This window comes from Megalops cyprinoides, chromosome 10 (genome assembly GCF_013368585.1).
Source record: "Megalops cyprinoides isolate fMegCyp1 chromosome 10, fMegCyp1.pri, whole genome shotgun sequence".
NCBI lineage: Eukaryota > Metazoa > Chordata > Actinopteri > Elopiformes > Megalopidae > Megalops > Megalops cyprinoides.
The window spans coordinates 13,277,018-13,291,158 of NC_050592.1; the positions used below are offsets into that span (position 1 = coordinate 13,277,018).

General features: G+C 42.1%; 1 protein-coding gene across 10 annotated transcripts in view; it reads left to right on the forward strand.

The window, feature by feature from the left end:
- The window catches only part of mef2d (myocyte enhancer factor 2d), a 59,385-nt gene that overhangs the window by 37,047 nt on the left and 8,197 nt on the right, over positions 1–14,141 (forward strand). For 5 of the 10 annotated variants that reach the window (XM_036539466.1, XM_036539472.1, XM_036539469.1 and 2 more), the window contains exons 5-10: positions 5,626–5,836; positions 6,424–6,480; positions 9,414–9,592; positions 10,054–10,083; positions 13,014–13,140; positions 13,570–13,738. In XM_036539466.1, the coding sequence (XP_036395359.1) occupies positions 5,626–5,836; positions 6,424–6,480; positions 9,414–9,592; positions 10,054–10,083; positions 13,014–13,140; positions 13,570–13,738 (773 nt within the window). The remainder of the gene's footprint in view (positions 1–5,625; positions 5,837–6,423; positions 6,481–9,413; positions 9,593–10,053; positions 10,084–13,013; positions 13,141–13,569; positions 13,739–14,141) is intronic. The other 5 variants (XM_036539471.1, XM_036539474.1, XM_036539475.1 and 2 more) reach the window with 2 other exon arrangements.

Consider the following 14,141-nt stretch of genomic DNA (forward strand, 5'->3'; position numbering starts at 1 on the left):
TTGTCTTACCCGTGCAGTTTGTCTGCTGTTAACCTCTCTGCATTCGGCCTACGTTAAACTGAGAGTACTAGCACAGGAGTTCAGTATGCTCCGGCAGAAGAACATGACTGGAGCAAAGCTCTGAGATCCACACACACCCCTCCCCCACCTTGCCCAGTGCACCTCTCACAGGCAATAGAAAAACTGTAGCATACAGCACCAATCTCTCAAGCAGCATAATAATCCCAGCGTGGCAGCCGGAGGCTGCGAGATGCAGCCTTAATCCTGCTTGCTCTCCAATCTCTGTAAGTGTGTTTGTCAGGACCGACAGATCCCTAGCAGTGGAGATGAGAATGCGGGAAACACGAGAACCCGTGTATTTTAACAGACATCGATTTCCCTGGTTTCTGACATATGCTGTTAAAATATTTTTGCCAGTCTGTATTTGCTGTCTTTCTGACATTGTCTGTAAGTGCAAGTCGAGGCTGTGATATCAGATGATTTGCTTTATTATCTCTTATCCAAATTAATGTCCTTCAGGCAGGGTATTCATGTGTAGCAAATAAAATGATCAGAGGAATCACCCCCTTTAAGTGCTACATGAAAAAAAAACTCATCATTGCTATGAAAAGCAGGGTTGTCTTTTCCATTGTATATTGTCCATAACCTGTGTGGTAGCAGTAGTATCAAGGCCGGCACTGTAGCTATAAGCTATAAGCATACTATGAAAGACCTTGCAAGGTCACCTTGAAATCTCCCATTTTTCTGTTTGATTTGCCACTAGATGCAGCCAGTAACAAATAGAATGAAATACTCCTGAAGTTGAAGGGAAACTTTCAGTGCCTTTGGGACAGATGGAGTCAATAAAACTAGGGCATCACTTTAATGTGGTTTGATACCCTCACATCCAGCCAAACCACCAGAGTAGAGTACAGTTGGGAAAATGGGTTAGTTCTATCACTGGCTGGTGAAATAGTGGCTGAACATGAATTCAGAGAGGTTGATTTCATTCAGTTTTAACATTCCAAAACACAGGAGCTTTCTCAGTTTGTGTAGAAAACTGTACACCTTTTTATCCAGCTAAAGCACAGAATTTATTGTAAAACCAGCAGTGAGTAATTGGTAAATAAGCATTTAAGAGATGGAAATACAACTACAATGAGTGATTCATTGGACTTACCCAGCATACACCAAATTCCAGACAATAATTTCACATACATGAGCCGTCCAGAAAGTCACTAATCTGGATTTAATGATCAACTATTTACCATTTCAATGGTTATTAATTTATGGAAGGCATGAAATTATTGTACAGCTGCTTTATATGTATAATGTATAATGGTTTTAAAGATCCAGGATGAATTCTTTTGAAGAAACAACAAAAAAAATCCAGAGAGGAGACATTCTGAATTTGTTAAAACACATTATCAATCAATATGCATCTAAAGCATACATTATTGTCTTATTTTTGTGTGAACACATGGTTTCTTGCCTCATACGTTTCCATACATTCATTGTCACAACATTAAAACTCCAAAGCAGGTCCTAAGCACTTAGCTGTGTAATTAAATTTGTTATTTTCTCCATTTAACTCAATGTAGCCACCCACTGTTGAAATTCTACAGAATGTTAGCTGTGGCAGAGAGTGAAAAAATACTGGAGTAAGTAAATTTTGACTTCAACAGTCTATTTCATAAAACTTGCTTCTTTGCTAAAATATAAGAAATATCAGTTTTTAGAAAAAAAGCTCATCTGCAGTTGTGGCTCCAGTTGATCTGGCCACAACTGTCCTTGGCTTTAATTGCTTCAGTAGTACATGGTTTTATTCAATAAGGGAAAAAAATGCAAATTTGTCTGTAAAAGGTAATCAGGTCCAGTAATTAGTGGTTAGTGCGTTTTCCAAAAATTCTGCAACTTGCATTTTCTTTCTATCCCTGTATCTTTAATGTTTGTGAACTTTTTTTCCTAAAGTATTGCAATTTCTGTGCCATCAAATTTCAATTACGATTATTCTATGAAAGAGAAAGGTCAAGTAGTCCTTGAAGGGAAAAAAAAATCATTCATTTTTTTTTATTAAGCCTGCTCCAGTTTTTTCTTCAATAACTTGTTTTCTTATGAGAAGTAGCTTGGGGACCTTGTAATGATGTCTTTGCAAACAATATCCTAAATGAAGAGGAAAATTATTTCCTCAACGAATTGAGAAAAGAACATTGGCCTCCTGGATTTTTATGAATGACATCTGAAGAAAAAACACATTTTCATCATACTATACTATACTATATCATAGTGATTTCTTTCTCATTACATGATCAATAGGCAACACGGGCAAAAGAGCTAAACACTTGAGGCCCTGCTTAGCTTGAAAGAGTGTTCCGTTTAGAATCAGTCAAAATTACATATTTTGTTGCAAACAAGGAGTAGAAAGCAGCAGTGGTATGTGAAATGTGGCCAAAAGTGTTTACATGAACCACGGCATTATAAGATATGACCCTCGTTTTCCAGTTCAAAAAGGATGTGTCTTCAGGACACAAAGTAAAACCCAGACGACACAAAGCTGTCCCTTTAATGTCTAAGCAGTTGTGAGATGCAGACATCAGAAGCGGTGGCCAGTGATGCGCCAGAACAAGCAGTCTCTGCTCTTAATACGAAGTGCTGTATGCTACATTTTTCCTGTCCACTCCCTCCTGACACTAACCTGCCCTGCCTGGCCAGTGTGCAGTGCTTTCACATAGTGATGTGACCACCAGCATGTCAGTGTGGGGGGGTCATTAGTTCTTGCGTCCATAGAAGTGCATCGAAGATGGATTAGCTGTCAAAGAATAAATACATTGACACCGTAGCACAAACTTAATTGTTGATTGAAATTGTTATCCAATACATTGGAACATGGTCAGATAGATGTGATTTGTTTGCGATGAGCTTTAACAAGCTATTTTTGAGCCGTTTAGATAGGGCCAATCCATAAGCAGGTTTCACAGATGCACCAACCACACAACACATTTTTTTTTTAAGTCAGACTAATGGCACATACCTGTCAAGAAGTGTCAAACCCGTGTCACTATTCAATTAGCAGCTCAGTCACACTTAACTAATTAGCAGCACAGGTGGTATGAAAGCCACCCCACACAACTGGGGTTCTCTGTCGTGTGTAGTGAAAGCTGTACTGTGTTGAACCACATTAGGTAAACTTTTTGACGTGTGAAACTCAAACTGTCACTCTGAAAAACAAAAACCTGGCAACCAGGTAGAAAAAAGATTGCCTTCCTAGACTAGAATTTTCTTCCTAGACAATTTCTGGAGGTTGATCCAATGTTAAGCTTGATAAGCCACTGTTTGCAAGTCAAGTTAGATCAACCATTTTCACTGTTCTTTCTCCCTGAGTACGGAAAATAGGGCCAATTACCCATTTAGGACTTGTGCTCAGAGAAGTAGCCATCTCAGTAACGCAAGCTCGTCTCTGCCGAGTACTGGGCACACCCCTAATCCATGCTGTTTACAATTACAGCCAGCTGCCGTGTATTTGACCTTGAGAAGTCTCTCGGCACCCTTTGATGATCTGATTCACGAGCAGGCACAAGCCTGTGTGGGAATGAGCTCCAAAAAGCACATCCACATCCAAGTCGATGCATACTTTATCTTCTCTGATTATCTTTGAATTAATGTGCTGAACAATGCCATGCTAATAATAGTTTCTTCCATGCAACTGCAGTAAACCAGGCTTGCATTTTTATGTTAAATGCACATTTTTTATTTTATTGGGGGGGGGGGGGGGGGGGGGGTCAGATATTGTCTAATCATTACCACCCCTGTGGCAAAATATTCAAACTGTAACGTTGTACCCTACCTTTTTGATTGAGAAACACTACTCATAATTCCAAAAAGCAATTACTATAAAGATTTAGAACATGAGACTCAGAAAAGGACAAAGGAGCGACATTACAGGGAAACCAACTCCTTCAAACTGGGTCCCATTCAGGACATGTGAGGCCATGTCTGTCCCACATTCTAAATATAGAGGCCCTGATTTTGCAGAACAGGGGAAAATGGGTTGCTATAAGAAGACGGGACTAGTAAAGTCCTCTAAGTCCCCAGATCAATTGGCAGTTAATGGAAATCAAAGCGATATTACTCATCCAACTGATTTGGGCCTGCTTAGGATACATTATCTTAAGGAACTGGCTTCATATCAACTGTTTGTTATACCGCAGTACTTGGCAGCCAGTCATTGGTTTTCGTTTCATTCACTAACTGACTTCAGTTTTGTGTTCTTATCAAATGTCCTCTATTCTTAATTACATACTTGCACTCCCTTCCTTATGAGTACTCCTCTCAATACTACTGTACCTACCCATTTCAGTTCTTTTTGTAAGAAACAAGTGTTCAATGATAGAGCACAGATGCTTTTTTCCCCAGTAGTCAGTTTTTTTTTTTTCATTTCCCAAACACTCATAATTGTCAGTGAGGTAGGAATCACATTCAAAACAAGACTTTGTTTCATCTACCACACCAAAAACAACAAGAAACTGTTTTGAATGTGTGCCACCCAAAAGTGACATTTTGGGGTTAGAAATTTTCGTAGGCAGCTTGTTTGCTAAATGTGACAGGAAATACCATGTTGGGACTTAGTGGAACTTTGATATTAGGAATGTGGGCAAATCAAGGATGTCAGATTTGATTAATAAAGAATACCTGGGAAGTTATTCTGGGGAAGTACTGTAGGATTTTAGCCTCCATTTTTAATCAGTCTTGTTGTTTGCTGGGTTTGCCCAAGTTATTAGCGCATATGTGTTAGTACATATAAAAATTAGTACATACATTTACTGAAATAATACTACTTTTGTAGTATTTTATCTCTTTCTTTTATCCCTTGTTCTCACTGTGAACTTTAGTTCCCCTCATCCTCTCACCAAGTTACCTGTACATACCTTGCAGAAAAAAAATCACAGTCAAGGCTGGTACTGCTGTGCTTTGTCAGTATTATAAAATGTCCCACAATGTGTTATTGGATTTAGTGGAGAAAGTGACAATATTAGCGAGTTGCAGGAGTATCCCTAAAGAGGGAGGGGAGAAAATGAAAAAAAGTAATGTGGTTTTGACACCTGTCAGCTTCTAAGTAATCTAACTGATAAATGAATGGTGCTGTCTTCCTTTTGTTCTTACCCCGCCTTTGTAAAAAATCATAATTTCTCTTTTTTTCTGAAGGAGTACAGTTTTTATTTATCAAGTGTGAACTCTGTCATTTTGTATGTATTTACTGTATTTATATGCATATTTGTCCGCAATATGTCAGGTGCTCCTTCGAAGATATACACAGGCCAAGTGTTCACCTTGAAAAGTTGCTTTAGCCAACTTTGAGCTTTTTTGAAGAGTGCTGAAGCAAGTATCCTGCAGATACAAAGCAGAAATTATAATATGTTCACTGAGATACAAAACAAAATGTAACAAATGAATTTCAGAAAGACTGACTTGTTTGTGATGGCTAACAATGAACTACTGTCAGTGTGGTATAATTAAATCTACCTCGCATGTGATCTGCCAACATTAAGTAAATGCACTCTTTGAGTTTCTACAGATCACTAGCATAACAATGAATGTCCTGTATCTTCCAGTGCATCGCTTTAAGTGTCCTCTCCTTTTCTCCTTCAGTCTGCAGTCCCGCCCCCTACTTTCTCCATGCCTGTCACAGTCCCCGTGTCCAATCAGAATGCACTACAGTTCAGCAACCCCAGCAGTGCCCTGGTGACCACTTCCTTCGTGACATCATCACTCACAGATCCCCGCCTCCTGTCGCCACAGCAACCAACCCTCCAGAGGAACACAGTGTCTCCAGGGTTACCGCAGCGACCAGCCAGTGCAGGTGAGCAAGGTGTCCAGATCACGAAGACATCTTTGTGAAGAGGAGGAACCTCAGTCTTGCACTGTACACCTGTAGACAGAAGGTGTTAACTGGCTGAATCCCCCAAGGCTGGCTGGTCATTCCTCCATTCTAAAATTCATAAATGTAAGCTCTCTGGGATGGAAAAACAATCTCCTCATTTCCTATCGTCAGTCCTCACATATTACTCCTAATCAGTACACGTTTGTTTTGAAAGGACTTTGCCTTAAATGACCTAGACATCACTGAAAACTTTCTAAACTGTTTTTTATGAGAATCACAGCAAGAACAAAGCGTAACAGGCTTTCTGGGGAAAAACAATCAGGATGTGATTTGTGAAGTGTGCTTTTTTCTTTGCATTTCAGCTCATTCATTGTCAGCAATAACAACAGGCACAACAATACCATGGCACACAGCACTCTGGCAACCTGGCAAGATCAAACTGGTCAAATTCATTTTTGTGCCCTGAAATGGGGCAAAGGCATAGGACACTTGGAATCAGTCAGGCTCACTCTCTACTGTCCTGCTGTTGCTCTGACTGCTAATGCTTGTGTTGGTTCCCCCTGTAGGTGCACTTTTAGGAGGTGACCTCAACAACTCAAACGGAGCGTGTCCAAGTCCAGTTGGTGAGTGACATGAACCAGTGTAGCCGTGCCACGGCGCAATCAGTCCGCCAGCTTCACAACACAACCGTGCTGTTCCACATACGTGGCATTGTTTGCTAGGATTGTCATCGGTGGTGAGCTGTCATGCCCTTCATAGCATTCTCTAATGACCCATGTCTATTTGTCCTGTATGCCTGGCTTAATAAAAGTGCCTTATTTTATGGTTTGCATGATAATTGATCTTCTTTTATGGTTTGTTTAGATCCCTCGATAGCTCACGTTGCTACTTGTGCTGGTGGTTAATAAGATGCAGGCTTTTATTTTTGGACATTGGTACATGCTAAACCCTCAAGACAGGCTGTGTAGGGGCTCTCAGTGATTGAGGACCATTAAGCTATTTTAGTGTTAATAAGCAGCACTTGAAAGAGCTCCTAGATCTGTAAAGTTTGATGTACAATAAATATAGTGTTTTAACATAAAATCACTGATGATTGTAGTAGATAGATCTAGTATCTAAGATCAACAGTATGCAGTCAATAATTTCCCATTTTTGTTACTTCAGTCTAGTTTTTTGGACCTGTTAATGACAATGTACTGTATAGGCACATGGATGCATGCATATTTTACTCTGTATACCCTGTATAAAATACATATGTCAGATTGAGTGCTAAGTCAACCATTCTGCAGTGCTTCTACAAATACATGTTTTGATAACTGTAATTTTAGTTAAACTCATGTTGAGATCACTTTGATCTGTAACATGACAGATTGATACACTTTTTTTCCCCATTTTCAATGACTACCGTCAGACGTACAACAAAGTGTAGCTTTGCGCAGCGTTACCTGTTAGGCTGCTGATTTTGAACACTGACTTTGTACTCGGTGAGGGAGCCAATTGTTCTTCGTGACTGGAAGAGAAGTCAGGACGGCTTGTCAATCGCAAGTTATGTCACACTAATCTGTTCCCCCCCTTTCCCTCCCTCACTGGATACCGTCACACCTGTTTATTCTCGACAGCTGAGGGTCACAGGATGGGCCCTGTGCCTTGTAAACAGCCCAGCAGTGATGGAAAGGGGAGAGAGGGAGGACAGAGAGATAGACATGAATGGCTCAAACTAACACCTCTACCATCTCCTCCCCTCCCACTTCTCATCTACCCTCACAGCTGTTCCCTCATATCTCTGCCACTGACTGTCTGTTCAACCCTAAACACACTGGCCTCTACCCGTCACCCGAGGGTCTCCTTAAAGGTGCCTTTGACAGCTGCCAGATCTCCATATTTGGAGCTTTTGAAGTAAAATGTCATGAATGATGGAAGGGGACTCATGTACATTTCATTAGAGAGCTGCCATTATTTGTGACAAGTGCCTTAGCAGTCATGGGCTACACGTTGGAACTGCCCTTCCCACTTTCCCTTTTTAAGTCGAAGGCAACTGATGTAGGTATAGTGCAATCATAAATGCATTATACTTTTGAGAAAATGAACAAGACCGTAAGGAATCAAACACCAAGGACATTACTCAGTAGTGAGAATATCCCTTTCTGAGCTGTGCTGTTATTAATCTAAACAAGAGGCACACCAAGATGCAGCCCATCCAGTGCCCCCCCCCCCCCCTAAACTTAACCCCCCCCCCTACACCCCACCCCCCTGTTCTCAGCTGTTGCACGAAGGCCCATGCTCTGGGAATGTCACTATTGACGTCACCCAGCATTCTTTGCATTCCCACGCCTGGCCCAGGGTAATAGGAGCCGTGGGTCGCCTGGGAGAGAGCGAGGTTCAGACACAGGGCCTGAGGGGAGGGGTGGATCAGCCCACGGGCTGCTGCCAATTGCACGCGCGTACACACACACACACACACACACACACACACACACACACACACACACACATACACACACACACACACACACACACTCCTCTTCCCCTATTTCCCACTGCTAGCATATGGGCAAGTTTAGAAGATCTAGTTTCAGGGAAATACAAAAACCATCTCCCTGTGTCAGTATTACTGCTGCCCTGCTCTCAGATTTGCATCCAAACCCAGTGAAGAATTGGCCAGCATTGAGGTATCCATACGCTACAGCACAGTGGGTGACTTGATAGTGGTTTGAAGCCAAGTGTGAGTAAGAGAAAAGAATCCAGTACAGTCAGATCCTGTATAATAGTCCATGGTTTTCAAAGCCTGGAATGTTTTTTGTCCATTTGATGGGGTATATTGTCGTAAAACCTTTTTTGTAAGCTGGGCCTGTCAGTACGTAATGGCAAGTTTGAATGTCTCACAGTCAACCCTTACCAGCTGGGTCAGTCTGTCTTTCCATCCGTCTGTCTGTCATTGGGGCCAGAGCCAATCAGGTGGGCCTGTCAGTCAAGTTGACCACTCACTGTGAGAGCTCAGCTCCATCTCATAACATTCCTGTAAATGTGATCTCCCTTTCAGTCATTATCCTAATTCACAGCCCCTCCCTCAGTTTTGTCACTGTGATGGGACAATATCGTTTGTTAGCAGCGTGGTGAAAAGGTCACGCCAGGGAACACGTTTATGATGAAGGGCTTGGGGGTGGGGGGGGGGGGGGGGTGGTACCCCTCTTATCTCAGTTCCAGGGGATAATTCTGGGAAGGTCCCAGTGAATATTTCCACAGTCAGGACCATATCACAGCTTTTAGTCACGTGCTACATTTTTAATGTGCTCTGTTGGTCTTTTGGTGAACTTTTTGTTTTTGAACTGGGAATACAACACTCTGAGGGAAAAGAGGGTCAAACCTCTTCGCAAAAATTGCAAAGGAAATCACTGAACCACCAGATTGTGAGCATTTTATCAGAGAATTTAGCCTTCCTGATGCTCCATGATATCTCCTTTGCCCCTGTTCCTCATTCCATGTGGAGGAGTGTATTGTTTTTTTGCCTTTCTGTGTCTCATAGAGGCATTAACTTCTTCCTGTTTCATATTTTCAGCAAACGGGTACATCAGTGCCAGGGCCTCTCCAGGCCTCCTCTCTGTCTCCAACGGCAACAGCTTGGCAAAAGTAGTTCCAGCTAAGTCTCCACCTCCGCCCAGCCCTCAGATGGTGAACAGCCGCAAGCCGGACCTCCGGGTCATCACGTCACAGAGCGGCAAGGGCCTGATGCAGCTGGTGAGCACAACCAGCCCGTTTGGGCCGAACTGCGTTGACTCTGATTCTCATTAGAAAGGAACTTTTGAGTTATAAACAAAACATTGCTACTCAGCCCTTATTCTAGCATATGAAACCCAGGAGTACATGAAGTTATTGTTGGATGTACCGCACAGGTTTCACTAGCATGTAAAAGTCAGCACTACACGGAGTAACTGAGTTGGCCCCTCCGTATGCTTTTCCTGGGCTTCATTCATGTGGCATTGTGCCCCAACTGCTGACTTGGGTAATGCTTTACACCACATCAGTTTACTCCTTGGCCAAATTCCCTTTGGCGTAAAAGTCGATCCCATCCATGACCGTTGAGCTAAAATGGTGAAAGCAGTGATGGATCGGAGGTATCGAGGAGACGGCAGTTACGGTTTCTTGCTGTGAGATGCTTAGAATGGAGGTGTAACCCCACCTTTGTTGCCCCCACGCAGACCGACGAGGAGCTGGAGTTGGTGAGTGAGGTGAATTGCTCTCATAATTCGAGTGTTGTCCTGTCTTTGTTTTCTGAAAGACGCGATTGTACGCCATCTCCTGGGGAATGTCCCTGAATCACGCACACACACACGCGCACACGCACACACACACACACACAAATCGATTTTGTTTGCAGTGCTGCTGCTGCACAGTATTGCCCAGGGTGCCTAGCACTGGGATGAAATCAGTAAATGAAATCAACTAAATCAGTTGATTGACACTTGTGCAAACAATTGAAAATCTAATGATGACCAGCTTCAAAAAGGGGGGCTCATATCTGCACAGCAAGGGCTCTGAAGAAGACCTTACGGCAGTGCATAAGAACTGCTGTTATGTGAGTCAGCCGAGTAAATGCAGTGAAGTTCTTCACCTGCCCCTGACAGGTGGGAGGTGCTGCTCACAATTGTTCTCTTCTTTTGGTTGAAACCTTCATTACCTTCATTGAGTTCATCCCAGAACTAGGGCACAGGCAGACCCCAGGCCTGGAGTCAGGCACAGTGTTGGCTGCAGTGTGCAGAAATGGGCAGGGCACAGGCCATGTGACTGCAGAACTGTGCTTTAATTCCAGGAAGTGCGCTTAAATACGATACTTACACTTGCATGATAAGAAATGCAGGTTGCTCTGGATACCCATCTGCCTGGCAAAGTATAAAACCTTTATATTTTCTATATATTACCATATAAAAATACATAATTTCCAAAAAAAATCTTGAAAATTATGAATTGTATATAGACTGGAGTACAAAAACTGCTATAATATAAAATACTGAATACTGTATGAGAGACCATGAGGATGGATATTAATGCACAGTGTACACTGTATTTCTATATGAACAAGTACTGTATGCCAGTACTGTTGAGGAGAAGGATTATTGGCAGTAAAACAGGTCACAGTAAGCCCTATTGTGTATCCAGCCCAAAAATTGTGTTGTTTGCAATTATTCTAATCAAATCAAAAAAGGGGACAAGCATTACTGTGTTTGCTCTGGTATTCTACACTACAAGGCAGTAAACACATGAGTCTGAATTGCCTCTCTCTGTTTGAGCACCAGATTTAAAGTCAAAACAAACACTTATCCTCCGTAAGAGTATTGGGCGCATCTCAAAATGTGCATATGTTTATTACCAGAGTCGGCTTTGCTGGATCACGCACCATACAGGTTCTGTTGGAGTGGAATCACCCGGAGGAGATCACAGCCCTTTCAGCAGTGTTAATGACAGACATGCAGTGACACATTCAGTGACAAGCACACAGTCACAGCCGTTCTATTGGCTCCAGGCCTGGTTGAGAACTCATTCTTGTTTGTGTGTTTGATTCCATTTCAGTGGCTCGTGAGATTGTGTTCAGTGCATGTTTTCACTGTAGATTGTGAAGCCTGGTTCTCCAGAGAATGGAGCATCTTCAACTAATTTTAACATATTCCTGTGATAACATTGCCTTCCCAACACTGCATTCAAGAGTACGGTTTTAAATGTTCGCACTTAAGTATCAGTTATGTTCTCTATGTCCTGTGCAAACTGTAAGGGAATGCAAGTGTTAGTGTGGTGCATAATGCACACTTTAAGGTGTTTCTATCAGTGGTATGAAATTTCAAAATATGCAAATGCATGCAGGGCCGAAACAGCTCATGAAGTTAGTTAAGGCCATAAGATAAGTGGTAGAGAAGCCAGTGTTATGCTGCACACTGGCCTCTCTATGATTGGATAGCTTGAGGTCTTTTTATAAGTATAGAAAACAACATGTTTCTTTAAAGCTAAAGAAGAACACTCAAATCTGCTGAACTCAGTGACTTTGGACATGGGCCGATCAGAAAACAGCAATTCCGTAGGACAGCTTGGAATATTCACTTAAAAGTCAACAGTGACTTTACTGTCGTAATGACTTTATAAATTGAACATATATCTTTCAATTGAACTTTAAATACTTTAAATACTTCTCATGAGGTTGGCTCACTGCATATCATCCTGTAAAAAAGAGGGTATGCTGAAGTACAAGATAGGCCTTTGTGATGTCATTGCTCAACCACTGCATTGCAGTCAAAGAAGCAGATCAAGTAACATAGCATGTTGGTACATAGAAGTGTCTTCTGGGTTTCTTTGTGCAGGGAGATGCACAGGATTTATGCAATAATGCAACAGTAACCCAACAATAATGTATGTATTGAGCTCTAAAACTATGAAAAGTGACCTACCTCTCTCTCAACATCTGTATAGACAAGGCCATTCCCTACTGTCTGTCTCCCATAGGAGCAACAGTGCAGCCAGTCAGCAGCCTTGAGCAGAGAGCTTGAATTTGTGGTGTGATTTGTCATTGAGAGAGGCTGTGAGGGAGCTGGACTCCACCTGCGTTTCCACTTCTGTTCTGACTCTCACATAAAGCCACTTGCTCTATAGTGTGTGGTTGAGTGTGGAATGCATACTTTGTGTTTCTGTGCGCCAGGCTGGCCCTTTTCATGTATTTGCTGGTGGTTAATTTGCTCTGGGAAAAATCAAGGCTAACAAGACATTGAAGTGTGCCACTTCCTGTGAAAAATTGCTCAGTGGCCATTTACAAGAAAAGTGAAAACCTTTCCCTTTTTTTTTTAAGAAATAAACCAAACCAAGTCAGAAATGGACTTTCTTAAGACCCTGTGTAAAACAGGCATTTAACCACTGGCATATAAGTCCACCTTAAATTTTATCGTAATGGCATACAGCAGAATAAACATTCCGTATGTAAAGTATTCTTTTTTTACACGCAGAAAGCGATACAGAAATGATGATTTTTTTCCATCCCTATACATGTAAAATCCTCCCAAAAATGAATGCCGAATGAGATTGTGTGCCATTCTAACCGTAACAAATGAAGGTGTCTCAGTCCCTCAGTCCTGCCTGTATTAGGTCTCTCCAACCTTCCTTTTCTGTCCTCTCTTCCCAGAATTCTCAGCGGTTAGGTGCTTCTCAAGTGACACAGCCACTCACCACACCGGTGGTCTCTGTGGCGACACCCAGCCTTCTGACACAGGGGCTGCCCTTCTCTGCTATGCCAACAGCCTACAACACAGGTAAGACTGGTGTTTTGTTTTCAAAAGATAGTGATTCCCTGGCCACACACACATATCTCTTCCAGCCTGTGGATATTTGAGCATTAGTTAGTACTAATTATAGAGTGCAGTTTGGAATGGCTCCACACTGCATCAACAGGGAGATTTGATCATCCTTGATCCTTGGTCTTCTTCCTTTTACCTTTGCCTCTTCTCCCACACTGGTCTGTCACTCATTTTTTCATTATGTCATCTTTTCTTTGAAATTGTTTCATTGGGAAGGACAAAGCAGGAACAATATGGCCGATCCTATGAATGTAAATTCACTGTGAGATATGTGTTATTAAATACTAACAACACTCAGCACAAAATATGAAGGGTATATGTTAAATATTAATAGACAGGAATAAATGTGTATTAAATGTGTCCCTCTCCCTCTCTTTGTTTCAGACTATCAGCTGACAAGTGCAGATCTCACAGCACTCCAGGCTTTCACGTCGCCGACTAGCCTGTCGCTAGGAAACGTATCCACTTGGCAACAGCAGCAGCAGCCGTCTGTATCCCAGCAACAACCGCAACAGCAACAGCAGCTCAGCTTGGCATCGCTCGGCAACTTAGTGTAAGTGGATCTTTCGCTGTCGTGGCACAGTGCCCCCCTTCAGCACTCATCCTGTACTGCATGTCTGGTCACCCCGCCCACTTTAACACCTCATCCAATACAGTCTGAGTACACCCTGAGGACACAATTACTTTATTTAATCATCTTTTTGTCATTTTTCTTGATACTCTAGGATTAATAATTGACATTAGCCAACAGTGGTGCTGCTGTATGTTAACAGCAACAAAAAAAAACACGTAACATGGGTGTTAGGATGGACTACTTATAGCAGTATAAAAACTTTTTGCCAATAGCTTATCATTGGAGAAGGCAAAACTCAGTGCATTGTGAATTTGGGAGGACCAAACTAGTGTTTTCCAAATGAATGCTGGCAATGGGAATCAATGACTATGTATGGGAATGT